Raw genomic sequence first — 12,722 nt, forward strand, 5'->3', positions numbered from 1 at the left:
TGCCCTGCCTCCGATGAGCTGTCAGGAACAGGCGAAATGCCTTGGTGGTTTCCTGGCGAGACATTTCTTGGCTGATGTATTTCAGCTTAAACCAATTCTTCCTTTTCTTTTTTTCAGTGTGCAGCTGTTCTATGTCTTTGACTAGGAAGGTAAAAAATAGTACTCTGCATTTGTAAAATACTTTTCCGAACGGACCTCTCCCCCATATTTGTAGTACGGTTTGGGAAGTGAGTGTTGCTGTTACCATTTTACAGTCAAGACCAGTGGTGGTCAGGTTGCCAAATGTGTTTAATATTTACAGTATCCCAGTTACTGCCATTGAGAAGATGACCCTAAAATGGAAGTCTTTCACCTCTAGTTCAGAAAATCAACCCCAAATTCACCATTTCTTTGCCCCATCTGCTCTGTTGTGTTGCAGAAGGGGGAAAAATGGTTGTCAATTTAACACTGTGTGCTTTTCAACCTACACACACATTTAAAATCCCAGTTTGCCTGATAAAATATACTGTTTCATTTAGGATGCAATAGAAGGCTTTATCAGGTTGGAGAACAGAATCACCCAAGTAGAACTGAGGCAGAGCTGGGAAACTGCAGAATTTGGGCCCATGTCACATCTAGAAAGATTGAAGGTCATGGTCAGCTCATGCCACTGACAGATTTTGAGCTTCCTTAGATTTGCTGAAATTTTTCATCGAATACAGTGCAACTTGCAGCTTCACCTTAAGACACCTTCTGAGATTCAGAACTTATTCAGTGTTTTTATATATAATTCTGTCTTTCTCTTGTTTACTTTTTTATTAAATCTTCATAGTTCTCCCTTATGGTTATTGGATCTCCTCAAGAGTAACCTCACATCTTTCAGACTGTGGGACAAGAACGTGACAAGCTAAGGGCCATGCAATTCAGAAGTGTATGATTATTCTGGGGCAGCAAGAAACCTGATTTTAAGTAGTTACAGAATGGAAGATTCTGCTCTGGCAGCTGGTTTGAAAGAAGTTTCATAAATTTTTCTTTGGGCTGGACACTGATATTCCATTGTAGGATAAAGATCAGCTCTTAAAACTTTGTGGGGTGGATTCTGAATTCTTATTTAATGGCTGGAGCATAGCTGTGCTGCTGCAGAAACATATTTTTCTTTCCTTCTTGTCCCAGTGGAGGATTAATCTGCTGATGCCCTATACTTTTTCTCCAAGCTGTGTAGGCAACTGCATGGGAGAAGTTAATGTTCTGACTGTTTTAACCATTCCTGAATTTTGTCACTCTGCCTACTGATGTACATAAAAAGAGGAAGAAAAACTGCCTTTAATGTGATATATAGAGAGCCATGGAAATATTTTCACCTTTTTCCTGAGACTGAACTAATGATCACAACCTGCATCTTCTTGAGAAAGCATCAACTGATGCACTAGTTAAACCCTAGTGAGTCTCATATTGGAAAACTATTGTGTACCATGGGGTACTTTAGAAAAAAATAAAAATTTGGTTTTGAGAGATACAGAAGAGCCAAAGTTGTTCAGAATTTCACAGGCAGTTGAATATACTCCTCTCAATTACAGGTTCTTAGTACTATTTAGCTATTAATTTTAAAGAAAACATTGGATTAAAAAATGTATTAATCCCCACTCCCAACAAATGTTGTTTGCTCCCAACAAATCTTAGTAGCAAAAGCTATTTCTAGTCTATTCCAGCTTTAGATAGAGGTGGAGATTAACTACTCCACTAGAGATGGAGATTATCAAGCCAAATTTTGAGCATTGCTTTCTTGTACCAGTGTAAGGTGCAGTTGAACAGTGTATTCTGAAGATCCGTTAGACAGTGGATTTCCCAGCGGTACACAGGAAGCTGAGATTTCATTTATTCAGCCAGATCACAAACAATTTAAATTCTCTAATGTGTCTAAATTCTCTAAATATGTTGGACCTTTCTGAACTTTTTCTTTGCTTAGACGATCAGATCCAGTTTTAAGACACAAAATAGTGGAATTTAGTGAAATCTTAAGTGTCTCATAGTTTTAATTAAGCTTCTGTGGACCACATTTAATTTTCTTCTTTTTCATGCCATTGTCTTGTACTTTGACTTTTTTCAGGGATAAAAATCATTGTACTGAATGATAGTCTCAGAACCTGTGTTACAATGGGGGGGCTACCAGTGAGACAAAAATACTTCTGTTATTCTCCTGGTAAAAGATTTTCTATTTAATACAAAGTATTAATTTAAAATAATGTCTATTCACTTTTCTATTTTGAAATCACTTTGATGACATATTCCAAAATTGCCTCCACAGTGGAGTTCTAGTGCACTACCACCACAGCAATACAGACTCTTTAATTTTAATGAAAAAAAAACTTGGTAAAAATTTGAAAACATGAAGTAATACTAATTTTTCTTTTAAGTAGCCAGAACACTCATGCCAAATATACACAAATGCTCAAAAATAGCATATAAGAAAATCTGTGACATATTGAATGAAAATATATATGTTTGATGTGTCATGTAGAGGTGATAAGCAGTAATTTTCCTTCAGGATGCAAGTAGTAATATATAAAATCTACTGTGCAGTTGAAATGTGGTTTATTAAATCCAGGCAGTAAAGGAGTGATGTGTTGGCTGCCCTTTGTGCTGTAGACATTCCCAAATAGTTAGATCAGGACTTCATAGTGTACAATTCTTTCCACAGAAATTTGAAACTCATCAAAACATTTGCATTTCTTCAAGTAAAAGATGAACCACCACTTTAGGGTAACTTCATTTATTTGTCTTAATATTTTTTTGCTCGGTTTAGGAGAGACTGTTATAAATAATGGCGAACCTTGTTCACCTAAGGTAAGATTTTTTATTACTTTGTTCAGATAAGATAATGAATGTAACTGAATAATTTCTCAGAAAAGTGATAGATGTTTTAAAAATATGGATTGCCTTTTTCAAGATAGATATGAAAATACAGAAGAATCAGGTATTTTCAGATAGAGAAAAGAAACTACACTGAAATTGTAGGAATTCAATATATTAGAACATTTTTGAGTTAATGTCCTGTATCACAGCTCAGTTGTTATGTCATATTTTTAATCTCATCTGCATGACTTTAAATGCAGAGTAACTATTGGTTTTGGCAGAGTCAGTTCTTGCTTGAATTGCTGAGATCAGACTTAATTGCTTGTTTCATGTTGGCTTTTCTTGAAGATAAATATTGATTAAAAATATTTGCTTAACAGTGTTTAATTGAACATCTGGTGAGTAGCTGTGATAGCCCTGGAACAAGCCATACTTTGAAGTGTTCTATTTATAAGTTCTAGAGATCTGTTTATAACTCTTGCATAATTTTTCTTTCTTTATTTTGTGCTTATTTCAAAATTCAAGAAACACATTCTTTTACTTTTCTATCATTCTCTAGGCATAAAATGCAATTATACTAGTAATTCACAAACCTTTTTTTGTAAAATTCCTTTGTTAACAGTTTTCTGTAATTTTTACTTTCACTTTTTAAGAGCAAAAATCAGGGGAAAAAACCCTGTTCAATGCTTGCTGGTGTAGTAGCAATTCCAGAAAGAGAAAACTGGAGCAGGAAAGAACAATTGTGATGAAGATGTATTCAAGTCTAAATAACTTCTGTTTTTCATTAAAATCTTGACATTTCTAAGGATCCTATTTACATTTGAAAACATAATATATGAACATACTACAAAAGATTTGCTGAGATGATGAAATCATCAAACAAAGACTCATATGAAAATATGAAATATGAAAATATGTTGCTTAGTCTTTTGGCAATGACACATATTTTTGAATTACTTTTAGTAATTTCTTTAAGTGATGATTCAGAGGCATTCCCTTATTTTATGTCGTATGGCACCATGGAAGAAAAACTATTAAATATGAAAATACAATTTTAAAATAACAGTAATAGGTGGAGCTATTTTTACTAATGCTATTATTGTTACTGTTTCAGATAATTGTGTGCCCATGAATATTGTCCCTATATTCTTTCCCCTATAAGAGCATTTAAAATATTTATTTTACTGCTGAATTGGTCTGCAAATCTTCTCATGACTGCTTGTGTGCATAAGTTAAAAACTTATGCAACTACTTCTTGACCAGTGTCTAAATAATGAATTTGGGCATTTTCAAGAGTAAAAGTACTTTGCTAATATCTGGTAAATCCAAAAGCCTGCTCCTTTCCAGTGAAAATAAGTTCATTAGCATTTGAGATGTCTGTTGGGTGTGGTGATTCCTAAAATGCAGTGCTTGCAAGTTCCTGCCTCCCACTAACAGTGCTTACTAGTAGAATACCTCACCAGAAATGGTGGTGGTATTTTTTTAATTTGTAGAGGTTATTCTTTACCTCTGACACTACTTTTTTCATGTGAGGTATGGCTAAGCAGAGAACATCTAGTCAGTTTTGGTCTCAGCTCTGTCAATTATTGCTTGATAAAGCTTTTAAAAAACAGGTTGTGAAGGAAGTCCTGTGAAGCAATATACTTCATTTTGACAGACTGAGCTATTTTATGTGTGCTTTATGTTCAATTTATTTCCCCCTCCATTGTTTGGTACAACAGGACACAAGGAATGTTGGAGCTGTGGAGGAACCACTCCAGGCAGAAGAGAAAAATAAGTCTGCAGATATTTCAAAACAAAATGAACAATGCCTTGTACCATGTGATGCTCAAGCTAAAATTTTACGAGGGGACAAACATTACATGTGCAGTATGTATTCATAAAGAATACTTTCAGTCATGAGCTGTGCAGTGCCATGCTATGCAATCCTCTCCTCTGCTACGCTATGCTGTGCAAATTTATTTTTTAATCTTCTTGAGCACACATGACAGCCTTGTGACCCTGCTGCCCGAACTGTGTGTTGTCCAGAAAATCTGGGGTACCCTGTTTTAGGGATGCAGCTGGTGTGACAAAGTATAATCATTAGTGAAGATAGGCAAATCCAAGCAGCTACAAAATCCACCTAGATCTGTTATGCTCTGAATGTCAGTATCTCGCTCAATTAGAGAGGAAGAGGAGGATGTCTGTTGCTCATTTAAACATCATAGCTGGGTGTGGGGGTGTAAGTGGGAGGTAATTAATTAATTAGCCAGTTACATGGGAGTAAATGTGTACTTCACCTTACTTTTATGGAGGCTTACACAGGATATTCTCTATGCACTAGCTTGACAAACTACACAACAAATTATACAATCAGCCTCTGAAAATAATTGTGCAAATTCTTGGTTTTCACATATGATTTCAAAATATATATTATTAATTATATGCCATTATGATGATGATCATGATTTTTAGCATCAGGGCAAAAACCAGGAGCAGTACAATGAATGAGCAAATGTAAGGTGAAAAGAAACCTTATATATATCTGTCTTTTATCATATGCATTTATATTTCTGTGATATCCATTAACTAGTTGTCGAGTTTACTCAAGGATAAGATTAATTTGTTCTTCAAAACATGAGAAAATCCATCACCTCTTAAGATGTCAGTACTGCAGTCAAAAAGGCCAGAAGCACATAATGGTATATAATTAATAATATATATTTTGAAATCATATGTGAAAACCAAGAATTTGCACAATTATTTTCAGAGGCTGATTGTATAATATACATAATATAATATAAAGAAGTTTTTAGCACCTTTGGCTTTAATCTGTCGTCTCTGTATTACTTTCATTTCACTTTTAGGTGCTGTAAGGTAAAACACCTTCAATATTCACTTAGATGTCATAAATAAGTATGTTGTCATTTAGTCAAGAATATTTCTAGAGTTATGAAAACAAAGTGGATGAACATATTTCTTTCTGAAGGAAATTTGCAGAACTCTCTTGCTGAATATGCCAGAAGTACAAAAAAACTGGTAAGAGACATGATGGATGATCAACAGTCTTCGCTGGATTACCTTTCTAATCAGGTACTTTTTTTCTTTATTATAAAGATTTGTATTTGTTATTTCTCACTGCAGGTGTTGTCTTTCAGAGGAAAAATAGGGCTCATTAAACCATTAAATTGCCATTAAACCAGTAGGATTAGAGTGTTTTATCACCAGTCCTTGTACCTCTGGTAGGTGTGAGTTCCATTTCTACAAGGAGTGGTAAGCACCCCATTTCACAACTTAGTGTTGACCATTCCTTCACATTGGTACAAATTACAACACATCACAAAAATTAACTTCAGATGATGTTTACTAGGAGTCAAAAAAAAATCTTTAGAATGTAAAATTTCTCATTGCAACCTAATTAAAGATCTTTTATTTGAATTTGCAGGTAAATGAACTCATGAACAAACTTGTTCTTTTGAACACAGTAATTTTGAGAAAACATCTGGATCCACTTCCTTATAAAGCAGTTCAATCTCATGGTAAGTATTTTTCAGATGTAGTCTTGACACCTTCCCTTTTTATCTTTGTATCTTGAAAAGGAGCTAATTAAAGCAAAGGTAAGCAATTGTACATTGACATTTATCCTGTGTTAGTAACATATAAACTTTGGAAACTAAATAAACTGTTTTAAAGTGTTATCATAAATACTGCTTTAAATCATTTGCCACTGACAACTCCGGGCATCCTATTCAGCATGCTGATTTTTATGTAAAATACCAAGTATTTTATTATTATTAGCTAGTAAGTGATCTGAGGCTGCTGAATGGTACATTCTTTTGCAATGAAATAAGGTGTGCTCTGCATCTTCAGTATCCTTCTTCAAATGGAATGTTTTTCATGTATACTTTAAGATGGAAAGGCTTTTACAAGTATAAATATAAATATCTGTAAGAAAAAGACTTAATTTCTTAGATAATATGTCTTTTTCATGGTCCAGGTGTTATAAATAAAATTTAAAAAATACGTAAATGGACCCAGATACATAATCTTTAATTTCATATGGATATGTATCATATCTATTAAGATTAGAAAGAACTTTGTCAATACAGTGTCATTTGTACTTAAAAGCTCAATGGTGTTTAGAGAATTTTAATTTGCAAGATAAATTCATGACAAAGCATGATTTTAAAGTTTGCATGAGAAGAAAATTATATTTTAAATAATTCATGCCACCAAGAAAAGTAATATTCCTGTATTAATCTGTATTTTTTAAAACATATTTTGCTCATGAACTTCCCTGTATACCTTTTTTTCTCTAGGTTTGGACTGCACTCATATTAAAGATACTGTTGGTTCAGTTTCAAAAACTCCAAGTGGTCTATATATTATTCATCCAGAAGGATCAAATTATCCTTTTGAGGTAATAAATTTATTATTAGTCATAATTTTCTTGAGAATATACATTTAGAATATTTTAATAGACTTGAAGTGTTTCCCATGACAATTCTTCAACAGATGAATGAAAAATGTATTAAATTGTCTGCACATGTCTGCTTTCACTATAATTTTGACAAGTTTTTTATTTTCTACAAAGAAATTTTATCTCCGTCATAAGAGTCCATTGTCAGTTTTCATATGCAGTGAAAAATACCAAAGAGGAAAACCCAAGGTGTCTCCCAGCACCTCTTTTGGATATGGAGAAGAGCTGTTCTTTGCTGTTTTAGAGATGGAAAACTGAAGAGCAATTGACTGATCCATTTGGCTTTTAAGACAGGACTTTTAGATTTTGAGTGATTCTGCTGTATAACAATGCCTTCCCTTGTGATGGGACTCCACCGACACAGAGTCATCCAAGTGTAGGTGCAGATGTTGGTTTGAGGAATAGAAACCTTGTCTGAGTATCATTATAATCCAGTCTTGAGGCACAGGGGGATCTAAAATTGTGGTTTTTCTATCCAGTTTGCAGGATTTATATTCCTAAAACAAGGATATATATATCCCTAAAACAAACTGCAGCAATCATGCTTCCTATCACTGCCTGCACTTTATGTAATTGCTCAGATTAATAGTGCTCATCTAGAAGAATGGAATTTTGGGTTAATTGCAAACACGAGGAATATTTTGTTTTATGTGTTTATTTCCATTTCAGGTGTTCTATTTAGAGAAGGCCTTATGCATAATGGAAAGGTAGACATGGCACTTTCAAAGCTTCAACTTTGCAATACAGGTTGAGGTAATTAGTTTTTGAAGAAAAAATGAAGAATTTAAGCCAACAAATAACTAGCAAAGTTTAATATCTATCTTCATAGCATTCCTTTATATGTAACAAAGGAAGAATGAATCCCTTTATCTCTAGCCAAGTGGAGCCCTTCAAAATGCTACAAAAAGGAGCTTAAACTCGTTAAGAAAAGGTTTCAGAATTATGCTGGCATCTCAAAAGAAAAAAATGAACTTGATACTGCAACCTTTGATATAAAAACCTGTCATTCTCTCCATGCAATGCAGCGAGCTCAGGAAAAAGATCTGTAACTCATCAGTAAGTCACTTCCATGTAAAAGAAAGGCAAAGACGTTCAGTGTTCACAGAGTAACCATATTTGTAGTATGAGCAAAATGCTACCGTAGCAAAAATTGCATCTTTTTCAGAATTTCTTCTGGATTGAAGGTAATTCCAGAAATACAAAAGAAAAATAATAGCAATTTGATTAAAAGAACAAGGTAACAATAAATAATGAGAAGAATGTTTGCAGTCATGAGTGTCTCTTTTCGTGTCTGGTAAATGTTGCACAGAACTTGAAAGACAGTGCCAAAAAGCTCTCAGAGAAAAAAATTCTAAAATATGTGTTCCATAAAGAATGTTATTTTAAGGAAAACTATTTAATGTGAATTCTTTCATGTGTTGAAGCATAAAAGGAGTACAAGAGAAATGGTAGATAGACAAAAATATCAAGACATTTGAATATGACCAGAAATTATAAAGCATCTTTTAGAGGCTAATAGCCAAGAGTTCTAAATGTTCTGCAGACCAGCAAAATAAGACAAAATACAGAGGCAGAAAACCATAGTAAAAAACTAGAAAACAGGAAACAAACCCAACATGAAACAATTTATTTCAATACCTTTGCAGCAATAAGATGCCTTTTTATGCAATGGAACCTAAATGACAATATGTTTAGAATAATATGCATAAAGATATCAGTTAAATGAAAACTCTTTAGAAAATGTGATCCCATTCTTATTTTTCATATTTGATACCTCATCTGCCCAAAGTGAGTATAGATTTTGATGCTTAACTTGGGCTAATTGAACTCCAGATGCCAGGAGCAATAAGAATACCTAGCTTTAGTGGTAGTGGCAGGTTTCTGTCACCTCAGAAAGTTACTCTCAAATAGGCTTTTTCCTGAGCATTTATTCATGAGGTGATTAAAACCAATGTTACTTTTGGAAAAATGAACCATGACCAATTTCTGATACATTTTTCAATCAGTAAATTTAGATCAATGATATTTCTTAGCTGAATCAGACAAACTAAACAGTTGTTTAGAATATACCTCTTATACACACTGCAGGTGGAAAGGGAAGAAATATTCAGTAGAAGTGTCCTCCTTCTCATTTAATTTAGGTTGTACCTGGCACAATTATGCCCTTCATACCTTGCATGATATGAGATAGAGCAAACTGTAAAGCAGATTAACTATTAAAAGGCTTTACAACTGCAACATTTCCATAAGGGATTAAGAAAACTACACAACTATAACTGTGTTTTTCTGTATCTATCTAATATTTTTATTTAGCTGGTGTATGTATTGGTGCTGTATCTAACTGGCTGATGACTCTCATGTAGAACCATATCCGCTCCTGTGATTTATCAACACTCACACTGATTTATATTGGACCAAAGATTGATGTTATGACCAAGTGGGCTCCTCATACTATTTCTGACTCATAATCAGAGGAGTAGCCAAGCATGCAATTATCTTCTCAAGACAGTGGATGAGGCAATGGTATTATTTTGAATGAGGTTTGGGTATTTTCATCTAAATATTCATTTTGGAATCTTCTGTATTTCTTTTTATTCCAGTTCTATCCTCCTTGGGTGACTGAAATAAGCATGTGACTCTCCAGGGAATAAAGGTCACAATTATTTTTTCATGCACAAGAACCTTAGTATGATTCATTTAGTATTTGTTTTGCAAGGCTTGCCTGAAGTATCTTACTTGAAGGTCCAAGATCCTTCAGGGTGTATTAGATCAAATTGCAGCTCTTCCTGTTGCTTTCTTGTCATTCATTGAGAAGACATTGTTAAACCACAGAGGCTCTAACTATAATGTTGATGTTTTCTTGCTAAGGAGCAAGCCTGGTTTCCTGAAGAATACCTGGCTACTACAGGCAATGGAGGTGCAACATATAATGCTCAGTCTGCCACAAATTTTTTTGAGGGTTAAACAGACTTACACCTAGTTTCACTTTTATCAGCTGGCTAAGACTGCAAATCTCTCTTTTCTGAAACATGTTTCATTTTGTACATTTCCTGTAATGTCAAAAAAATTTCTTACTTTACTCCATCACTTGTGCATCAGCTTAGTGTTATCACAGCCAACATTATGTTCTGAACTTACTTTTGTTACCACAAGAAGCTTACTGGCTCACTACCTATAAGCATTTTCCAGGTTAATTCTCCTGATATTCGTCACCTTTGGAGACAAAAATGAGCCCCTGTTTTCAAGCTCTAATTATGGATACTATCCCTTAGAACTGCATTGAATAGCTTAAGTAGTGCAGTGTATAAATGTGCAATATGATCTTTCGAAATTAGATTTCCAGACTTTATAATCCCATTTAGAACTGATCAAGATTTGGCACTGCAGATATACTTAGGAAAGTCAATTACAAATCTTAAGTTAGATGGGCTGAGGAGAAAACATGCCACATAATGTGATATTCCAAAGCAGAGCAGATGGCAGCTGGACCACTGCCATTTGACATACTGCTGGGCACAAATTTTAGCAAAGACTCATAAAGACTCATAAATTTGAGAGTTGATCTTATGTATTCAGTGGTACTGCTCAGTTGCCGGCAGTTATATGTTCACATTGGGACTTCCCTGGATCAGGGCCACTTCTTATGTAGAGGTTTTTGCTGCTGCAAATTATTGTTGTATGCTGGGTTATTGCTATCACTGCTTTCCATTTCCTCACCCTTATTAAAGGCTCTAAATTTCCCAGGCACCACAAACACAGTATTCTCTGGAAGAAGGCATGGTGGTGACAGAGAACATATAAGAAGTTGTGTTTATTTTGCTTTGCTGAAATAAAAGTTTATTCGGTGTTGCTACCTCTATCAATGATATGCTGCTATGATTAATACATGACGTTGCAAGTTGCTTCCCTTTCATGCTGTAAATGTTACAGTGACATTTATCAAAGCTTATTTATTATATCTGTTAGAACAGACTATTACACACAGCAGTTTCTACTGATTGAAGAAACATCCAAATCAAACAGTTCAACAAGAACAGATAAGAAAATACTGCAGCTTTATTTTTTTATTTTCTTAGAGCTTTTTTTAAAGATATTTGAAAAATATGTTACTTAGCAAATCTCTGAATAGTCCACCTTTATTTAATTAAAATGTGTTTTTCATAAAAACTGCTTCAAGAATGCTTAATCATGCCTATGTTTATTTTAGGTTTTGTGTGACATGGATTTTCGAGGAGGTGGATGGACTGTGGTTCAGAAAAGAACTGATGGAATTGTTCAGTTTCAGAGAACATGGTCTGAATATCTGGATGGATTTGGTGACCTTACTGGTATTAATTTTAAATACTCTAAAGTGCTTTGGATCTCACATTTCTCCTGCTTTTATGTGACCTACATTCCACTAAATTGCGTGGTAGTTTTGGCAGTATGAAGTTCTTGTTTCTTAAAAGTCTTGTTTTTACTTAAGGATTTTTTAAATCAAATCTGTTGTGTAATCTTCCCAATAATGACTATTACCCCACTAGAGTCTTTAGTTATTGCAGTCTTACGAGAGTGTTTAAGATATTATATTTTCTGCTTGAAATAATAGATTGTATTTCTTCTCTTTTCAGATTAAAAAAAAGTGCCTTTGTTGGTTTGAATCACTCATTTCCTTAGAGTAGAGAAAAATCAATAATATTTCACCATAGGGCATGCGAAGTTATTAACAATGGAAATATTTCAGTACATTATACCAACACAACTGTGATATTAATTTTTTATTGCCATCTTTAATCCTGTCAGACTAAACCCATTTGCTTTTTCAGAAGTTTATCTGGGATTGCAATGGAAGCACTCAGCTTTTCTGTACAAAGAAGTGCAGCTCATATGAGGCTACAAGTGTGATTAATGGAGGCAGCAAATCTTGAGAACGGGGCTTAAATTTTGAGAATAGGGTTTGGATTTTTTTTTTTTTTTTTTTTTACATTTCATAGAATGCTAACATTTATCATTTCTCAGTATTGCCCTTAGGAGTGCTACTGAGCTCTGTTCATGCAAGTGGATCTTTAGCACATCCAGTTTTTGTGGTTTTCTAAGATATATTGCAGATGAATATTTAAAATCTATCATCTGGACAATTTTCTAAAAAATATCACAGAAAAAAAAAAACCATGATGCACACATGGGTTTTCTTAGGGATTTCCGAAGGAAATGGGAAGATTACTCTGTTCCTTCATTAGTCTTTCAAAGGAATATAAGCGTATCATGCAACTTTTATTACATTTGGGTGTCATGGTTTGACACTGGCACAATGCCAGTGCCCCATGAAAATATACTTCCCTGGTGTTTGCTGTGAGATGTGACCAGGAAATAAGCAAAGCAGGCCTCTACCTTAGAAAAAAAAGTTTATTAACTAAACTACAAAAGGGAAAAAAACCACACACACACCACA

At 34.2% G+C, this 12,722-nt stretch overlaps 1 protein-coding gene across 1 annotated transcript in view; it reads left to right on the top strand.

The window, feature by feature from the left end:
• The first annotated feature begins 2,721 nt into the window (after positions 1–2,721).
• Positions 2,722–12,722, top strand: part of ANGPTL5 (angiopoietin like 5) — a 13,229-nt gene continuing 3,228 nt past the window's right edge. Inside the window, exons 1-6 of the mRNA XM_005417724.2 lie at positions 2,722–2,823; positions 4,554–4,701; positions 5,801–5,904; positions 6,257–6,350; positions 7,131–7,231; positions 11,499–11,619. Coding sequence (XP_005417781.1) covers positions 2,722–2,823; positions 4,554–4,701; positions 5,801–5,904; positions 6,257–6,350; positions 7,131–7,231; positions 11,499–11,619 — 670 coding nt within the window. The remainder of the gene's footprint in view (positions 2,824–4,553; positions 4,702–5,800; positions 5,905–6,256; positions 6,351–7,130; positions 7,232–11,498; positions 11,620–12,722) is intronic.

This window comes from Geospiza fortis, unplaced genomic scaffold (assembly GCF_000277835.1).
Source record: "Geospiza fortis unplaced genomic scaffold, GeoFor_1.0 scaffold16, whole genome shotgun sequence".
Taxonomy (NCBI): domain Eukaryota; kingdom Metazoa; phylum Chordata; class Aves; order Passeriformes; family Thraupidae; genus Geospiza; species Geospiza fortis.